The sequence below is a fragment of the Mustela nivalis genome (genome assembly GCF_964662115.1).
Source record: "Mustela nivalis genome assembly, chromosome: 4".
NCBI lineage: Eukaryota > Metazoa > Chordata > Mammalia > Carnivora > Mustelidae > Mustela > Mustela nivalis.
Window position 1 is genome coordinate 144,179,336 of NC_139023.1, and position 21,300 is coordinate 144,200,635.

A 21,300-nucleotide genomic window follows, 5' to 3' on the forward strand; every position below is an offset into this window, starting at 1 on the left:
CTGCTTGTCATGGAGCTTCATACATAGTAGTTGCCTGATAAATGAGTGAGCTCATTTTAACATAATAATATATAAAGTAATTCTTGAAATTTAAATGTATGTCCATTTATTTATGGCCCCTAATTTCCTAATTAAGACTTTCATCTAAGACAAAAAATAGTTTAAGAATATAATAAGCTCAGAATAATATAATAATATATTATATAGAATATATATAGAATAATATAATAATAAAATATAAGCTCAGAAATATAATTCGAACAATAGTTCTAATTATATAGAAATATATTCTGATTATATAGAAATAATTATTTATACTTCTCTGTTTTTAAAAATAGAAATGTGAGGTCTAATCACATATGTTCATTTATTTTGTCCTATATCTTTGATGTTTAGCAGAACAATCCAAAATATTAACTAGTTTTATTTCCATCTTCAATATTTGCATTGTTCCTCAATTATATAATATACTTACCATAAAAATGTCTTTGATACATTTTATTTTTTCTAATTAAGTAACCATGTCCTCATATAAGTTCTATGCTTTACATTTTGAAATAAAAGAAAGAATTGTCATCTCAACAAACAAAAATTATTATGGATAAAATATAGAGCAATTGTTTGTGTTTAAATTAGTAAGTTTAATTGGAATGAACCATTTGAGTAAAGAGTTCACTAAACCATCCTGAGGGTCTATAACGTAGTATTAAACTGCTTATGTATGTAACATAACTGTCACAGGAGCCCTATTTCTCCCCTCCTCATCCTCCAGCAACTTTTGTATCCAATCAGTTTGCTGTCTGAACACCATGACTACACAGAGTTGTATAGGGTTGAGTATGCATTTTGCCTGTACTGGGATATGGTATAGGGTGTTTCAATGGTGTTTGTATTACCACCTCCTTCATAAAATGTTGTGAGAAAATAATTTGAATACTTATAATAAAATATTCTCTCATAATATTCTCTCTCTTCTCAAAAGTGTGTGCATGTGTGTTTTTGTGTGCAAGAGCAAGAGGGGAAGGAAGGAGAGGGGGAGGGGAGAGGAGGGAGTAGGAGGGGAGAGGAAAGGAGATTTACAAGTCAGTGAAGAAAGGAAACGTCACTCCCTAGCATCTTAAAAGTGTAGGCTCAATCCTCAAAATGATATCCTCCATTGAAGAAAATGTTTTCATGAGGATCTTTAGGAAATTTGGAGGTTGGCAGAAGGGAGCCTCTTTCCTGAGGCTCAATTTCATTATTTGTAGAATAAGAATAGTATTTTCTCACAGGATGACTTATGAAAGTTAGTGACATAATAGAGGAAGTACTTAGCACTGGCCCTGACACTTTGAAAACTATCGTGGACAATAGCTTATAGGAGGGTAGGAGAGTATAATCAAAAAAAGCCCACAAAATCTAAAAAACAGAAAACTGGCTTGAATTTTTTCAATGAGATGTTGCAAAAAACTTAAAGAGATGAACATTTAAATGAGTTGTGCTAGTGCCATCAGGATCATTATTTTTCAGGAATCTTGATTACCTCCGATGTTCTTAGTCAAGAATGACATAAGCACATGGGGAAAACAAGAGCAGTAACCAAATCAGCAGATAAATACATCAATTTTCAGTGGCGCCGTAAATCTGAAACAGATTGGCTGAAAATGATCTCTTGCTGTGACTAAAAACAACTGGTTAAAAATGTTTTATTAGGTAAATCCAGTGCTACAAGTAGGAAAAATACATCCAAATTAATGTGAATTGGACCACTCTAAAAAGACCCAGACTTTTTGCTACCATGTACCAGGTTTTACGATCTGAAAATGCTAACATTTGATCATTTTTAATCCAAAAAAACTTACATTTCATATAGTTCAACTTGATAAATAAAGCTCTTTTAGTATCCTAGCTTAGTATTGTATGGTTAGTAATCACAACTTTTTAAAAGAACCTTGTTCTCATAGAGTCCCTGCCTGCCATCTCTTTCTTCTAAAAGATGAATGCTGTAACTGTTGAAAGATAGTCTGGTACATACCAAGGTGAGCAGATATGTGGAAAGATAGAATAAAAAACTAAGAAAGAAATTATTTCTCTTACATTTTTAGGGATACTACAAGAAAGCTTCACAATACTTTCAGCAAGCTTTCAACACAACAGCAGAGCTTACAAACTTGAGTCAAATGGATGAAACGAAAGTGCATTATGGAATAGCAAAAGCTCATCAGATCATGCAGAGGGTTAACAGTTATATCGAGTCTGAAGATCTCACCAGCCTTGGCTACCTGCTGTCATGGAAGGAGAATCGAGGCAGCATTGTATGTGATCCGACTAATGGTAAGACTTCAGTTTTTGAAAATAGTTTAGTTTTTGTGTCATTCTTAATGGCTCCATCGGTGATATTTATTTTATTGGTAATTTTAACTTTATTTATGCCTTACTACATAAATATTGGATGTGCCTTCATGCTATATTGTATCTTTGATGATAAGGAAAGCATAAAATGTGGTAATGATTAGTTAAACTTGACAAATCACCAACCTCATGTTCTTTTTTTAAGTTAAATATTCAACAACATGCACTGATCAGAATGTGAGAATGTGTTTTTTTTTAAAGTTCAGTGTTGTACCTTGTTGACAAGAACAAGTCACAGATGTTAGTTCACAGATGCTTATCAGTATCAAATGCAATTAATATTATACTCTTACTTTGCTGATGGTAGTAAATTTTCCTATATTTGATCAATTCAAGTTAGAATATTAATTTAGAAAAATGCAATATTAATTTCTCTTAACTCCATTTCTTTTCACACATACTTTTTCTTGTGATAATTAGAGCAGTCAATTAAAAACGAATAACTAGAAGTGATGTGAATGTCACTTTCATGCGTCAACTTGACTGGCTCCAGTCCTCAGTTAAGAACTTCAGAATCCGATTTTTTAAATTTTTAACAGTACTGCCTATCATGTGTGTTGCATAATTGTTGGTAAATCAAACTTTCTCAAGCAAAATATTTTAGGGATGTTTGGGATAGCACAAATGGAATCATAGGCACAATTCTGGTATGTAAAGAACCATCTCCTGCTTGGAACCCTTCCCACCCCCTGTTAGGTCATTTAGAGGAAACAATAAGCTCTTTGGTTTTTATTTTCTCCATAGAATAAATAGTAAATAACAGTAGATTGTGCACAAAGGAATCTTATTGCTTCTTTTATATTAGTAGAATTAGTAGTGTAGCATTAGTAGAATACCACTTACCACTGTCTGTCCTCTAGTTATGAAATAAGTAAAGGTCTCATTCCAAATATATGTACAGGATAAAGTCTTCAAAAACAGATGGCTTGTTGAATTTCAATGTGCTTGAGTACCCAACAAATATCTACAGGTAACTATTAACTAACCACTTTTAGATAATATTTTGTTCACTTCAGGATGTTGTGTTATATACTTGAGAGCTTGCACTGTAGTTTTGAGTTATCTTCCCTTTACTCCCTCATCTTGTTTGCCCAGGAGAGAAAGCAGAGGAAATATGATCTATCTATCTCTTAGATTACTTCTTCTGATAAAAGATTTGGTAGAGAATAAGTTGGGCTACTCCCCTTTTTCTGATTTACTTGGATAAGCTCTAACCATCACCCTAATAATCATGAAAAAAAAAACCACAAACAAACTCAAGGGGCGCCTGGGTGGCTCAGTGGGTTAAAGCCTTTGCCTTCAGCTCAGGTCATGATCTCAGGGTCCTATGATCGAGTCCCGCATCTGGCTCTCTGCTTGGCAGGGAACCTGCTTCCTCCTCTCTCTCTCTCTCACTCTCTCTCTCTCTCTCTGCGTGCCTCTCCGCCTACTTGTAATCTGTCTGTCAAATAAATAAAGAAAATCTTTAAAAACAAACAAACTCAAAACTAGAGAGTCTAGTTCTTCTATTTGCTGCAATCCTGTTTGGGGCTTTTTCAAAAATCTCCCTTGTTTTTTCTTCACTCTATAAAGCTATTTCTTTCTTTCTTTTTTCTTTTTTTTTAACACTTTATTCTCATTTTTGGTGAGGGTGTTTTGTGTTTCAAAGGGCTTAGGAGTAAAACAAAACAATGCATTTCAAAACATTGTTCAGAAACAAACCGAGGGTTATTGGAGGGGTAGGGATAGGGTGGCTGGGTGGTGGGCCTTGGGGAGGGTATGTGCTATGGTGAGTGCTGTGAATTGTGTTAGACTGATGAATCGCAGACCTGTACCCCTGAAACAAATAATACATTATATGTTAATAAAAAATATTCTTCAGAGAGTAAAAACTCAGCTATGCCTATGGTGAAGAAGATTAAATTCTCTGAAACGCTATAAAAGTACACCCCCTTCCTGATTCATTTGACCAAGATTAGAAATCTATGTGTGGATGAGCTATGTTATTATAAAAATGAAGACTACTCCTCCAGATTCAAATGTAAATGAGAAGTTAAGTCTTCTACTACTGGCATTTTTTTTAGTGGTAGCTGTTCTATTTGGAAATAAAACCTGTAGGACATTATCAGACATACTCGCTTATATGTTTACATGGACATATTTTAGTTCAAAATACACTAAAATGTGCTTTTTAAATGCTTCAAAGGTGTTTCTTAAACTACAACACTTACTATTCTATTTTTTCTCTGCTTCAAAAACTTCACTGGATCCCTACTGCCTACAAATTCTGTACAAGTTTCATAATGTTTTTTGACCACCTCCCTTTCCCTGGCTACCCCCTCATGCCCCAGACACACGTAACGTACATTAATACCACCTTACTTCCAACTCCAGCCCCATCCAGGGAAATGTTTTCCATGGTCCTTCTGAGATGTTGAAATCCTCCCTGATCCCCATCTTACTTGACTGTTGTCTCTTCTCTCTGTTCCCACATTGAATGTCATTCATTTCTCTCCAAGCACTTTTCACTTGTCCTATTCTACGTTCTGTCATGACCATTTCTGTAATTGCCTTATCTGCCCAGTGAGAGTATGAGTGTCTTGAAAACAGATTCTGATCTTTGGTGTTTCCTCCAAAGGAAATCACAATGCCTAACATCTACTAGGTACCAAGTATATATTTCCCAAATTAAATAGAATTCAAAATGAGTATGTATGTCCTAGCTATGCACAAGTTCGCGCTAACCACTTTTTAAAACAGGATTCATAGTTCCATATCTCCTTGGAAAAACAACAACTACAAAACCACTATGATCCAATACCGTGTTTTGATTACCATGTGGTTATCACATGAATGCAAGACAACAAGTGTGATGTTGGCAAAATGAAGAAATACGGAAATATTATTTGGAAATCTGAGCAGCTTTTAGGTTTTCAAATTTTGTCTTTCTTCTCTGAAGAGACATCTTTAATCTTGCCATTGAGGGGTCCCATGTATTCAGAAAAAAGCAGATCAAAGATTTGAAAGATACATTATAAAAGCTATGCAGTTATCTCCACCTCTGAGACTTACATCCTCCAAACAAATCATTAGCTCACAGAGCAGGCAATATTCTTTTAAGCAGAGGAACATGACCCCCTAAGGGAATAGAGCAGTGAGAGCACTCAGGTCTCTAGATAAAATGGAACAGTGATTCACCAGCAATCGTCTCTCCTCTTTGTACCTTTCAGAGGGAACACAGCAAATATAGGAACCTTCATACCATTCTAATACTCTCAGATATGGTTGTAACGATTTCACCTTCCTCCTTTTCTTTCCAATAGTAAAATAAGAGCAGATTCTCTTCCCAAATTTAGGAATTTAGAGGGAATTCAAATTTATTGCAGTTCAATAAAATTATTCAAGCCTGAAGCAACAGAAACTGGTTGGCTCTGGAAGGATTAAGGGCCTATGAATTTCTGCTGATTTCTCCAGAACATAGTTTATTTTCCCTACTAGAATGATTATGCCTCCAATCACGAATTTATTTTTTTTTAATGGATAGCTAATTCATCTTGCCTTGTGGAGATTATAGACCCAGATGTGGAACAGTGACAGAGAAAGAAAAGCTTTTCTTGTGCAACATAAGAGAACTGTTAACTTAGAAAGGTAAATACAGCCATTTCATTGCCAACGTGGTTAACCACTTCATTGATAATATCAGTAATATGGGTTTAATGCACATTCTTATTGTAGCCAAATGTTAATTATATCAGAGAAATAGGATGCAAATTCTGAGTATGGAAATAGATGAATACACCGGCTAGTCAGTAAAGACACTTTTCTACAAAATGACATGCAGAGGTTTCCTTGAGTACCAAAAATACCACTCTCATTTTATGAATCATTTCATATTCTTAAAAGAACAGTCAAGACCATGAATTTGTCTCTCAACCCTTGGTTTATGTGGGTTTAATGTCAAGTCCTTGGTTCGATGTTGAGCCATGTTTTCCCACCTTGTTCTTTGCTGGTATTTTTTATTCATGAACTCAGCCCTTTTAATGAATGTGGAAAAGCCACATTCACGAGTGAGCCTCATGTTCTATTATACTTTGTTCAGCTGCTTCAATTAAATAACCCTAACAATGAGGAAAAAGTTCTGGAATTAGCCAAAAAGTCTGCAAGCGGGTTTTATAGCATCTTATTGTCACAGAGCAAACCTCTGTCTCTTTTTAATGTGTTCAAAAACATGACACATAAAAAGAAGATTCTGGTGAAAAATCTGACTGAATCAAAGCTCACCCTACTGGTATTTTAGATAATTGAGGGGAGAGTGTTATGTAAGAGTCCGGTGACCTAGGTTCTAATACCATATTGAGCCCTAATTAGCTTTGTGAGTTTGGGCAAAGATTTCAATTCAAGTCTCTCTATCTAAAGTTCAAAACAGATCATTAATAAGATTCTCTGGGACTGATACGAGTTCCTCAGTAGGAGCATCTTCTAAATAAATATGGTATTTTGTAGTTCAATCTAGATTTTCGTGAGCATTTTATTTGTTGTTTTTCCCCCATAAATACTTGTTTCTGTGGGTTTCCACAAAAGGGAATTTTATTACAGTTATTATTATTATTACTATTTTAGTATATCAAACAGCTATAAAAATTCCAGGTTCAAATATTTGATCTTTTTGCTAGAACGTATAATAAAGGAGTTTCTAACTCTCTGCTGTCATATGCAGTTTGACCTGTCCCTGGTTGGCATTGTTGAAGTTGCTGACCCGAGTGCACTGTTCCATCTGCAGACTTTCATCCGTCCTCCTGTGTTCAACCCTGTGTCATACCTCTCCTCAGCATTTCCTCAATGCCTACCTTTTCCCCACTGTTCCTGGGGCTCATTACACTCTTTCTTCATACATTTCTGTTTATATCTGTCTCTGCCTTCCTCAATCTGGAACCACTCTTGTAGCCCCTTTCTGTCTTCTGAACATGAGTTAAAATCTTCTTGAACTTTTTTGAGTTTTATGGAATCATGAAATTATTGAGCTGTTTGGTACTGAAGAAATAACTTGGTCTACTTTTTTTTTTTTTTCCAAATGTCCTCAGGTCCACAGACATGCAGTTATATAAAAATCTGAAAGACAAAATGGACCTATAATCTAGTTTTCTAGAATTCTAGTTCAAGAATCATTTCCTTGGGTTGCACTTTTTTACAATAATACTTTATATTTAGCAGAAGTCATGTTAAACATTTAAAAAGATTAGACTTTAATTAAAATCTGGATTAAAATATTCATGGTGCAAAGAAACAAGTGGGACTCTATTTCTGTCCAAGATGAAGTCACAAGGAAAAGATTTACCCTCCTGTGTTAAACAACTAAAACAAACAAACATAACATATAAAACAAGTGTTTGCAGAGATTGGACAGCAAACAGCGCAGATCAGTGATCCTTGAGAAAGATTATGAACACTGTTAGGAAGAAATCAGTCTGATTAAGCTGATTCACACCCTTAATATTAATGACTGAAAGTGCTTGAACCTATTCAGAGCAATTAGGATTTTTTAAACCTTGGAAGATTCCCTTTTGCCAGAATTTACGGCATCTGTAATACAGGATATAACAAATCATCAGGCAGTGTGGGGCAAAATAATTGTGGACAATGAGGCCAACACATGAACCAGTCTTCTAAAGTCTGGCAACTTGCCCTAAATTCGACTTCTCTAAGCTATTCCTGAATTTCAGAACTTTCCTTTCTTCAATATAAATCTCTACATTTTTTAAAAAGCTTATTAGAATTTTTAGATGACAGATCACTATTCCCCTTAAAGAATCTAGTGAAAGCTAAGATCTCCCTCCTCTCTTCAGAAAAACCTACAATTACTGCGTATAATTTTCAGAGAGTTCAGCAACTGTTGCTCAAGGGGGTGGTAATTACAAGGGCTTAACAGTATCTGGTTCTTTACTCTTCTGGGCACACGGAAGACTGCATTTTTCATCTCCTGGCAGCTAGGCAAGTCTCTGTGACTAGTCCCGGCCAATGGTCAAAAGTTACTTCTGGGTGGAAGCATAGGAGAGCCTGCGTGAGATCCTCCAGCGGATTCTCTCCCTGCTGCAGTGATCATAGTGGAAGCATTATTAAAAATTACAGGGCAACGAGACTGATGCAGTCAGTCTCTACATGTGGAACATTTGTCCTGGAATGCCATTCAGACCTGCTGCAGACTTCGTGCGAACACAGAATAATAATCTTTTATTGTGGTGAACCACGGAGATCTGCAGAGTTGTTTGTTAGTACAGCTTCGTTTACCCTGCCCTAACTCTGCAAGCTTCAGGATTCTCCGTGACGGCCCCTGGATAGTCTCAGTGGGAGCTCCGGGGGGAGAACTAGGAGAGCCATTTCTCTGTAGGACAGTTTATAAATTGTGTGTTTGTAGGTTGTGAGTCTGCTTGTGACTTTTTTCTAAGACAGAGATCCTTAAAATCCTTTGTGTTTTACTTCTATTTCTAGTCACAGAAAACAAGTTTGATAAGACAAATGGGAATGACACATTAAAATATATTAAAATATATTCTTTATAGATTCCATGCTGTTGTCAAAAACCTTAAGAAAGAGATGCATTTTTTTCTGCCAATCTCATTTAAATCATGCTATCATGTATATCAAGTATACTTCTAATAAATTTTAAGAAAGAGTTTAGAGAATTCAGTGGCTTCTGCAACTGGTAAAAAAATAATTCCAAAGATGAAACATGCTGAAGAAGACAAAATCTTTTTTTATGTAAGGATTTTAAGCCAAAATCCTTACATAAAAAAAGACTGCAGAGTTTGAGCCCAATTTTCAAATTTCTTTCTTACTTACAGTTCCCCTATCTTCATATATTTTCTACAACACAGGTGACATATTTGCTTCCTTAGGAATCAAAAAACTTTTTTTCAGAAAACTAATGCCTACTTCATTGGGAAATAATAATGTAGCTCTAGATCCCATGGGTTGAAAGATCTTTTTTTTTTTCCTCTTTCCTTTTTTTCCCCTCTGAGAGCCTCCTTCTCTATCTGCTGCCTTGGTTCAATAAAAGAGAATTCTTGATTGCTCAAACAAAAACTATACTTCTTTTAGATTCTGCTCACAGTTCTTGGTAGCTGATGGTGTTACCAGTTTTAACTTCCCAAGGTACACTGAACTCACCACTTCCAAGAACAATGTAACTGGGTTTTTCTAATCTGGTTTTGTTTCGATTCCATCTCTAATTGCTAGTTTGAAAAGCTTACGAAAAGTTTTTCTTTAGCAAAACCAGAATAAAAGCCCTGATCTGTACCAGTACAAGGCTAGGGTTCGAAGTTCTGAGAGAATCCCATTGTCACCCGCTTTATACCCCTCTCCTTCTCAGAGAGGGCTCTCTCCCCTGCTTCCAGTTAGGTCTTTTTACTTGTAGTCTTGGATTCCAAATACCGCACCAATTTAGGTAAATGTTCCCTTGCCATTGCTAGAATTGCGGGGCAAAAAAATAATCTTCTCAGACATGTATTTAAAACTTCTTGAGTAAAGCTCTATTAGGATAATTCAGGTGATTCTTAATCTATATGATTTCTTCTGAAAAAAGTGATGTTAATATTTCAAACATGAACATATTGGAAGAACAAATTTTGTTAGCTTCTAATTTTTTCCTAAGTTTCCTTGATTTGGGGTACTGTGTGGGAGTTTTCCTAATTAATTCTCACCTTTGTTTTCTCATTATTATGAATTTTGATTTTTTAAACACTCAATCAAAAATTATATCCATGGTCCCAGGACTCACTCTTTAAATTTCCTCTACCATCCCTATATTTTTAAATCCCAGACAAAGGAAAATTTTTTTTATAGTCTAGGTTCTTTAGTGTAATTAATATAAAATAAATACTTTTCATGACAAATATTCTTTGAGAAACTAGAAATTATTTACAATGCCTTTTTATAATGACTGACTTGACTAACAGTGCATGGATGTATATTTCACTTCTATGGGTGATGTCTGCCTCCTGGGCATGAGAACAATATGCTCCGTGTGGAAAATGTTGAGCAAAAATCTAATCAGAAGAAATGCTAGCATATTTTTTAATTTTTTTTTAACTTTTTATTTTTTATATACATATATTTTTATCCCCAGGGGTACAGGTCTGTGAATCACCAGGTTTACACACTTCACAGCACTCACCAAAGCACATACCCTCCCCAATGTCCATCCAGATGGCCAACAGACACATGAAAAAGTGCTCCACATATTTTTTAATTTTAATGTCAGTCCATCCTGACCAGTGTCTGGACCTTCCTTAACTGAATCCTTGAAATACTGCAAACTTACCTGAACACATTTAATGTCTAAATCCTCTGACCTACTGTCACAATGAAATAAATACTAAAAGCACTGACCAATATTCACCATCTCCAAATCTTTTATCACTACGTATATTTGGATATTTTCTTCCTTTCATTTTACTCTAACCTGCAATCAAAAAACCTGAGCAAATAGATGTTCTCTCATTGTGCCCTTAAGGTAATCAAAGTTGGACTTTGTCAAACCAATAGGGAAAACTTAAGTTAGCTCATTTAAGTATGATGCCTCTAAGGGCTGCATTTATTGACTTCTAACATGAAATCAGGTACCCAAAATGAAGAAAAGACTGGTTAATATTTGCCTTTAGTGAAATAAGTCTAATTTCTCATATTAAGACTGTGTTTCCTTGTATCAGCAGTTAATTAAGTGTAATTTGCACTTTTATCAAAAGAAATTTAGTTCAACACTTTCAGGGGTCTTCTGGTATTGTTTATTAGATAAGCTCCTGAGAAGGGGTACATAGTTTTCCACAAATCTCCGCATTTTCAACCCAGAGATTAAAATAACAATGAGGGGGGAAAGCAATGGAGAAGTATGAAATAAAATGAAGTTTTAAACTCACTAGTCAGGAAGAAGATGACCATCGTAAAATTGGGAGGGTTAATAATTTTTACTGTTCAGATTTATTTGGCTAAGTTTTTACCTTCACCCACTAATAGATCTATGATAAGAAGGAAATCAGTGATATGAAAGGAGCTATTATATCCAACCTTCAGCTATTAATTCAAGTTAAAAAAATTAATAAACAAAAAATTCACTGTGTCAAATACAACATAAGCAAAAGAAACATTTTTTCTTAGAACTCTTAATAGGGACAGATGAACAGACTTATGATTTGATTATAGGAATTCTTTCTAAAAATATGAACGTTCATATAACTATATTAACTAAATCTCATCTGAACGGATTCACTGGTTTATTCACTTTCATCCAGGGCATTACACTGTAATCTTATTTGGAGATTTATATGATGAAATGTGAACATAGTATATTCCTTAGTAATTTGATTGGCAGGAAATAGAGAACAAAACACATGCGCAGCTTTTTAATAATTTATAATTACTTACATGAATCTACTAAGTTTAGGCACACAATTATATGACTAATTACGTTGAAAATCCAAGTGGATGCTTAAATAGATGACCATGCCCTGAGGCCTTTCCAGTTGTTTCTGCTGTCTCATTTAACCATGCAAATGTTATTAAGCATTCCTGGCTAAAAATTTTCAAGCATGTGCAAGTGTAATTGCATAGATAATTATGCATAATACTGTCACTTTCTATATCTAACATCGGAATTTTCCTTTTTTTAAAAAAATAGGTCAGCTTTGTACTGGGTAGCTTTCTCTGCAGATGCCAAGAAAAATATAATTTTATAAGATAGGTAAACCAAAACTTACCTATTGCTCTTTCTTCAGAATCTTTTTGACTGTCTTTAGCACATTGATTTGAAGTGAAACAGAAAGATCAAAAGTAATACTAAAATTAAAACAAATTTTAAATGCCTATACATGCAATAATCTATATTCACAAATAGATCTAACTGAAGTGTAATTCAATAACTAACGTAAATATTTATACAGACTCGATAAAAGGGATACAAAAAGGATACAATTCTATGAATACGAATGTATATGGCAAGTCTTTCAGGTTTGCGTGTTCTGAAGCCAATGTCCAGGAAAAAGTTAATTTCTAGTCATGAGAACCATTTAAAAAGCTTTACAATATAGAGTCCTGCCTGATGTCACGCCTTGCCAGGCTGGACTCTGTGCAGCCCAGCTTAACAAGCCACAGCTCCTGAAGCTCCAGTTTGGTGTGCATGCACCTGATTGGCAGGGCTTGGCTCCCATGACCCTGCCCAGCTTCGAGGGAAGCTGGGAAAGTGAATACAAGCTGACTTCTCAGTGCCCAGACTGAAAGCAGGTTTCCACTGAAATTAATAAAGTGGAGAATTTCTTAAGCATGGAGAGGGAGATTTAGATGCTGGGCGTCAATCACTACAAGTAGTGCTAAGAGCTATGAAGAAAAAATAAAGCAGGTAAGAGGACAGTGATGGGGCCTGGGGCGTGGGGGCGGGGCGCTGTTTTAAACAGAAGGTTCAGAAAAGCCCCTCAAAAGAGGCGTGGTTTGCAGAGAAACCAGATGGAAATGACAAAGCAAGCCCTGTGAGTATCTGGGAGGGCTCGGAGAAGACCCCCAGGTGACCGGAAGACCAGCATGGTGAGAGCAAATTGAGTGAGGAGGAGAGTAGGAAGAATGGGGTCTCGAGCAGCAGCCAGTTAATTTAGGGCTTTTGGGCCGTGGTAGGGATGACTTTGGATCTTATTCCAGTTGTGATAGAACATTCTCACTGAGTTCTGAGACTAAGACTCTGAGTTTTCAAAAGGATCACTTTGGCTGCCCTGTGAAGACTACGTCGTAAAGCAGTAGCCTTTTTGATGAAAACCTACAGTAAGAAATACATTTTGCCTTGTGAGAACAGAATTAATAAAGTGGAGAATTTGTGAATCTAGAGTTTCGCAGAACAATACTACGACATGTGAAGCTCCTGGGGATTTCTCTTTTGTAGTTTTAGTGATTTTTAAATTTCATATTTTAATAACAATTGTAAGTAGAAGATTCTTATGAGGAAAAATGACATTGAAATAAAATTTGTTCTGTTTGTTGCATTTTCTATTATGATGCAAGTATTTTAAAATACCCTATGGAAAATTAAACTTCATAAGAAGCCTTAGGCAGTTTCTCAAGAGTGCAGCTCAAGGACCACTTGCCCTGAATGGTGGTGGGAGGAGTTATTATAAATGCACCTCCCAGATCTTCTTACCACAGACTAATGGATCATCAGCCCTGGGCCTTGAGCATCTGCCTTGGACAAGCTCACCAGGTGATCCTTACGTGTGAGCACTGCTCTAAAGTTTTTTTCAGTTTTTAAGGTTATAATAATGCCAGGTTATCTTTTCCGCATGAATATGTGCTGTTTCTCGCATATATGTAAGCCCACTGAGTAGGTGGGTCTTCATATAACATTTCTCAGCAATATTATAAATTCACATGTGAACTCTGGAAAGCACTTTAAATCAGTATCTCTATTCTTCTCGCAGTCTTTAGGTATTTATTCTGAAATCAGGTGAAAAGTCCTGGAACTCTTCCTCTGTAATCCCGATTGTTACTTGTTACTTCGCATCATTTATCAGAAATAATCATCTTTTTCTCTGCTCAGTTACCATTCCTTTCTCCTAAATGTTTCGAAAATCACACTGTCCTGAGAAGCCTCAGTACCCGTGTTGAAATGTGGTTAAATAGCACATATTCACAGCCCTTTCATTCTAAGTGGCAAGTAACAGCATCTTTCACTAGGTTTGCACATCACTGATTTTCACTAAACGTCATCCACCGTTGCGGCATGAGTGGACTTTCTCACCATGTCCTTCTGTTTTGATGCATTCAGGATACAACAGGTTAGATGACACCTCTTAAACATGTTTTCAAAGTTTCATTAAGGTGCGTAGGAGATTTTCCTCTACTCAGTTCTAAAGTGGAATAGGAAATCAGCTAAGCAGCTGTGTTGTGGATCACACGCATACAAAATCAGACTTGAGTCTGGCACATTTGCTGTTTGTAAAGAATCGGGCTTAAGACCTGTTCTTATAAAGTCACTTTGTAAAATGTTTTCCATTTCTACATTCACTTTTGCTGTGGCCAAAACAATGCTCCCCATATCAGTGGTATACTGTAGCAAAGCCTGTCACCCCGACATTCTCCTCCTCCCTCAGCCGAAGTGAAATACCCTGGCCTCTATGTCTGTACGTCAAAGGCATCGTCTCCCATGGACTCAGCTTCAAAAACAAAAAAGGGACAGAATTCGTTCATGTTCATGGGGAAACATGGGGTTAAAGTGGACCGTATTTCAGGAAGTGTTCCGTTGGCTTGCTCTGTGGTGAGAGTCTGCAGTCCTAGCTAATGACTTGTAGGTACGGAATCCTCAGGTCTCTCAGGTGGTTTCAGTCGATCAGTTTCAACAGAATGATGAAAAGCTTGAGATAAAATAAACTGACAGTTGCTACTCATCGTAGGCAGCAAGCTGTACCCAGGCAGCTGAGACCCTGGGAGCCCTCTTTCTTAAACAAAGGCGTTCACTGCAGTGAGCAATGAACTCCAAATAAAAAAAAAAAAAAAATGGGGGCAGATTGGCAGCTGGTGACCGACAGGAGGAGGGAAAGGAGGGAAACTGGGAAACACAGCAATTGTTGGCTAATTAGAAGCCATTCCCACCTACTTAATACCAACCCATTAAGCAGAAAACACTTTTCATCTTTTTCTCCTGCTACACATGACATTATACTCCAATCAATACTCTCCCATGGCTGCCTCAGTGCCCACAGATGAATATACTGCAAGTTTAAGAATGCAGTAATTGATTTGGGACAGGGAAACTGCAGCTTTCGCAGTATATTTTCTGAAGATACTAATGCAGTGTTTGTGATGCTTAGGTAAAATAATTATAACTGTAAACTGACAGCTGTCAAAAATTGAAAAACATAAGAGAAAACCTAAGCATGGTAGATGTATTTGAATCTTAATAGCAAGTAATCATGTAAGTCAATTTCTCCCCCTTTTGGGAGAACAGCTCAAATATTTGGCTTAATAAATTCACTATCACTACCACCATTTCAGCCCTCTACACACACACACACACTCACACTCACACAATTTATGACATTTGAGAAGTATAATAAGTGTACATACAATAATGTTGCATTATATTTGAGCGTGATTTTAATAGAATTCTTTCATTGGTCCCACATGTAAGCTTGTGGGAATTTATCCCACCAACTCAAACTACTGAAAATTTATCTTAATGTGGTAAGATAATTCACATGTACCATTACCTTCATATTATTTTTGAAAAAAAATTGTCTTTATAGGGGAGTTCGATGGCTCTCAGAAACAGATTCTATCTTAAATAATATTTTAATAAAAACCACATATATAATATGTTATTTTTTCTTACTTTAATTATGTGACTTTTATAGGTTCCCCCCCCCAACCTAAATATCAGCTCCTAAATTTTATACAGATTTTCTCACTGGTATTCAGTCTCTTTCTTTCTTTCTTTCTTTCTTTCTTTCTTTCTTTCTAAAGATTTTATTTGTTGATTTGATAGAGATCACAAGCAGGCAGAGAGGCAGGCAGAGAGAGAGGGAGGGAAGCAGGCTCCCCGCTGAGCAGAGAGCCTGATGCAGGGCTCAATCCCAGGACTCTGGGATCATAACTTGAGCCGAAGGCAGAGACTTTAACCCACTGACCCACCCCGGTGCCCCCAGTTACTTCTTTCAATTCCTATACACTGTTTCTGGGACATTGATCACAATGTTACCCAAATAGTTACAGATGTTATAGTTGTAGGCTGAAGAAAGGAAAACAGATTATTCCCCTTTACTATGTCAAAATAGAGAAACAAATAGGATTTCAGAAACTGAAGTTTAAATTCTTGGTACCGAAGGTGGTGGTATGAGACTGCTTTGGGATTTCTGAGTAGGACCTTCAGTGGAGAGAATTTAGTAAAAATTTTGGTGGTCCAGCGAAAAAAGAGCATGGTGCTGTGGTTTTCTATGTGCATTAAACAAATGAGGTGAGATCCAAATTATCTTCCTATTAAGTAGAATGGATTAAGCTTTACAAGTTGATCAAATGTGTTGTTTTAAAGCGCATATTTCAAACACAACTTTGATTATTACCAAAGTATTACCTGGTACTGTCAGACTGTTACAGCAGAACAGACACCAACCATGCCTGCATTATACCTTACACATACCCGTAAGGTGAGAGGAGACTTCTAAAGACAGCACCTGGGAGGAAGAGGAAGAAGGAGAGGGAGAGCCTCCTTGCTTTAAAATTCCGACCTGATTCCAAAACACAGTCCCACTCATCAGTTTTATTTCTCATAAGAATTGAAACTACTAATATCAAGCTTTACAAGTAACTATTGGGAAAATTCTTTCAGTCTCTCCAGCTAACCAAATTTATTATTTCAGTTAGGAGTATGTGTGTATTGTCATATCTATCATTAGTAAAATGGAAATAATATCAAGTGTTAACATCATTTTAAGACCTTTAAGACATATTAACAGAAATGTTAATAGAAATTAGCAAGTCTTTTATTATTAAACTGTAGTTTTGATTCTTTTTTTATTTTATTTATTTATTTGACAGACAGAGATCACAAGTAGGCAGAGAAGCAGGCTCCCCGCTGAGCAGAGAGCCAGATGCGGGACTCAATCCTAGGACCCTGGGATCATGACCTGAGCTGAAGGCAGAGGCTTTAACCCACTGAGCCACCCAGGTGCCCCATAGTTTTGATTTTGAAATCAGACAGTTTAAGAAACATGTGAAAGCATTGAGGGTGATTTATCAAATTATAATGAAGAAGAATTAGTTGGAAAATGTGACACCTGAGTGAAGGTTGAGACTAGTTTGGACAGTGGGAAAAGGTTCTCTAATGACTTAATAACTATCTTCAAGCAGGTGACATTAAGGAAAGGATACTTTAGTGACTGGCCTCAGTCTTCTCAGAGGATGGAAAAGAAGAAAATGGATTTACTGTTTGAGAGTAAAAGAAATACCTCACTTAACTGTTAGTTAAACTTTGGTGACATCAAGAAACCAAACGTTTACTTTGCTGCTATTGCTTGAGGCAAATGCAACCTACTTTAGAGGAGAGTATTTTACCCCTCAATAAGTGTATTAAAAACAAAGCAGCATGTTATAAACAGACACAGAGAAAACATCAATAAACAGTAGCTGAAAATAAAAAGAAGATTCACACACACACACACACACACACACACACACACACACCCATTCATATAAGCACTCAGCAGTCTGGGGCCATTTTATGTGGGAACAAGAGATCTTACAAACTCAATGGCCTTTAACTATATCATTTACTTTTTATATTCGTGAACCTCAGTCACCAAGAAGAGATTAAATTACATTCATTTTTAGTCTGTTGAGAAATGTAGAGGAGGGGCACCTGGGTGACTCAGTGGGTTAAGCCTCTGCCTTCGGCTCAGGTCATGATCCCAGAGTCCTGGGATTGAGTCCTGCATTGGGCTCTCTACTCAGCAGGGAGCCTGCTCTCCCCACACCCCCGCCTGCCTCTCTGCCTACTTGCGATCTCTGTCTAACAAATAAATAAATAAAATCTTTTTTTAAAAAATGTAGAGGAATTTTGAAGAAATTTTCTTCAGCAGAACTCTACCAAATACTGCCAAGATTTCTAGTTCAGTCTCCCATTTTACAGAGAAGAAACTTCAGTTCACAGGATGTGAATTATCTTACCCCCGGCCAGACAGAATAAATGGCAGGATGAGAAAGTAAATGCGTGTCTACGATGATCACATCTTACCCTTCCATTTTACTGTACTGCCTGTAACCATTCCACTATTTTTTATTTTGTTTTTAGTTTTGGTACTTTAGTGGAGTAAATTTAAGTTACTTAAAAATAAGTTTACCCTCTACCATCCAAAAAGATTTTGGAAAAATGAGGTGATACTATATTTGATCATGAATTCAAGCTACTGAGTTAGTTTTTCAGTCAACTTCAAAGTCTTCAGGTAGCTTAGGAATAGAAATGAGTCTAGCAGGCTAGTTAAGAATAACATTTGAGAGTAGGGTCTTAGGTTAATTGCTCTTATATTTTCATCAACTGTGGATCCCATCTTTCCCTTTATATCTTGAAAGGATAATTAAGATATTTATAAAATGGTCCAAGGTGCCTCCTTAGCACAGTAGGCAGTGTGTCAGTCTCATAAAATGTGTCCTGCTGTATCCTAAAACAAATGCTATTATTTAGCACAAGCAGAAAAGACAAATATCAGAGACATTACTATAAGACTAAAAATAAGAAGCTGTCCCTTACTACTTTAGAAGGGAAGCCGTCAGTGCTCTACCTTCATTTGGGATTCAGCTCCTTTCTCAGTTGAGAAACACCAAAATATCATGAACAGTTGAAACCATTAATTCCACTAATGCACCTTTTAAAAGACTGCCTTTTTCCAGAACAGATAGTGAGGTGATATTAAGGCATAGCAGATTATTTTAAATTTACATTTTGCAATAAAACCGCTTCCAATGGTGCCTCAAAAAAAAAAGTGTTCATGGGTGAGTGTCTGCCATCTTCCTTCATCCTCATACCTGCTCAGTTTCCCTCCTCTTCCTCGTACAATCCAAAGGAAAGGATATTCATTGGCTGGGGGAAAGGCTAAGTCATTTTACATAGAGCCTAAGTCACTCATAAGAGAAGGAAGAAAGTGAATGGGGCTAGAGACTAAGATGCTGAGCCAGAGAGAGGAGACAAGGGTGTGATGGAGTCGTGGGGTGGTGTGGAGAGAGTAAAGGAAAAGTCCAGAAAAGGAAATGGGTGACAATGATGTGGTGTGCTGGATTATGAATGAATCTCTGTAAATGATACTTGAAAAATGCAAGAATTTGAATTATATTCCAACTGCTTTTGTTGTTTGGACTGCTTTTCCCCTCTCAGACAAAACCAGGGAACTGGACCACACAGGTTTCCAGGGTTTTAGGTTATAAGTTTCAATTCAAAACTTTTTCCTTTTCTCTCTCTCTGTCTTTTTTCTGATATTAACTTGAGTACCCATGGTGATTTAAACTTGGGTTGATTTTAAAAAGACAAAGGCCCTTGCCTTCAGGCTTCTATATTCTATACTAAATAGTCATTCATAGCAAAGTAATAATTATGGAATAAATTGATTTGGAATTGTCATTTTGTGTTCTCCTAGATATTTCCCTGATATTATCCAGTTGTGTTAAAAACAACAAAACACTATAAAGGGCAGCATTTTACCTCACAGACTAGATTACATTAATGTAAGAAAAAGGCTTTCATCATCAGTCACTATTTCTTACTAAACAAAACATTGAGCTTATTGCTGCATCCAATGTGGTATTCCTTGATTTTTTTTCTCTGTACCTTTCTCCAACACAGTAACCTCAGAAAACTAGTTACATAATATTTTACTTCTTAAGTAACTTTATAGCAATGTTATAACAATCATTTTATCTTGGTCTTTATTTTACTTTTTCCTTCTCTTGATAATTAATGCACTTTCAATAACCCATTAGTTTTAAATAACATTTTTCATATGAATGGCCAAAACAAGAAGTTTAATATCTATAAAATAATGAACCGTACATTCTAAAGTGGTCACTTTCTGCACAAAAGTGGCAGGGAAAGGACTATTAGGAGACAAAATAAGACTACTCTGTAAAAGAAGTGAAGAAATTTGCTACAGAGTAGTAGAAGTTTCAATGTCCGTCTGTGTGTATTAAATCAGAACTTCAGAAATTAACTTGTAGAAGTAAAAATAAAGATACAGAATTTGTGATTGACAGTTGCACCACAGATTCTCCTTTGAATAAGGGTTTTACACCTAAAAAGATGTCATTGTAGGTACCATGTTTTATCGGCTAAATAGCATGCTTAATAGGGGCTTTTGTTTTGTCTTTCAGTTTATTTGCTTCCTAGGAGCAACTGGTTTGGAAATTTGTTTGTGGTTATCATTTTAGGTTTTTGTTTATTAAAAATTAAAACTTAAGATTTTCTCATAGCTATCAGAATTCTCATTTTGTTTACCACTGAATTTCTTGTACTGTCAAATTTATCTGATAATCCATACATGTATAAAAAGACCTGTACAGGCTGTATAAAAATACATGTATAAGCTGTGTACACAGCATGTACACAGCTAGGTGGATTTCATTTTCTAAAGCTACCAAAGTGAAAACATTTCAAAATGCTACTGTGATAAAATTTCATTTTCTGGTAGTCCTGTACCAGAGGTGAATAATTTGCAATAATGTAGTATTGGAGTATCACGTTGGTGAACCTTGCTTGTAATGAAGCCCTACTAAACCCCAAATATAGTGAGTTGGTTTTATATAATGTTTGCTTTTATTGAGTAAATCTTTCATAATATAGTCCTTACATTAAGTTAACACTGTGCCAAGCAAACTTTATAGTCTACCAATGTGTCATATACATTTCAAGATTTTAGTCTTAAACTATAAAATCACATGTGTTTTCAACTATCATTTGTTTAGAGATATTGGAGTTCAGCCATATTTTTTACTGTGCCTTCAAAATCTCAGCTTTAGGAGTGTTAAAGGAATCTTCTGTTCAGAACTTGATTCTTTCAATCCCTTTTCTTGAGGTTAAAATGAAAGTTAACTCATTTCAACATGATGTAATCTCGGGGGGGGTGGATATATATTTTTTAATTTGGAAAGATATCAAGCGCTCTAATACTGGATTTCCGACCTAGCAATCTCTCTACTCACATCTGCTTATATATTTCATTGTATTCCATATTTTGTTCCGGACACTGTATGTTGAGTGTATTTCTGAATATATGCTATTATTTCAAGAAGGGGAGGATGTGTTTTTATAACAAAGTATGTCTGCTGCCATTTTCCTTTTTTTTTTAATAAGCCATTACCTGTTTTGCAAACTTTATATTGCACATGCACATCTAACTAGTAAATTACACAAAGTTTATCTAT

The 21,300-nt window shown here is 36.0% G+C and overlaps 1 protein-coding gene across 5 annotated transcripts in view; it reads left to right on the top strand.

The window, feature by feature from the left end:
• TTC29 (tetratricopeptide repeat domain 29) overlaps window positions 1-21,300 on the top strand; it is a 235,842-nt gene that overhangs the window by 155,769 nt on the left and 58,773 nt on the right. For all 5 annotated transcript variants that reach the window (XM_082727578.1, XM_082727579.1, XM_082727581.1 and 2 more), the window contains one exon: window positions 2,085-2,313. In XM_082727578.1, the coding sequence (XP_082583704.1) occupies window positions 2,085-2,313 (229 nt within the window). The remainder of the gene's footprint in view (window positions 1-2,084; window positions 2,314-21,300) is intronic.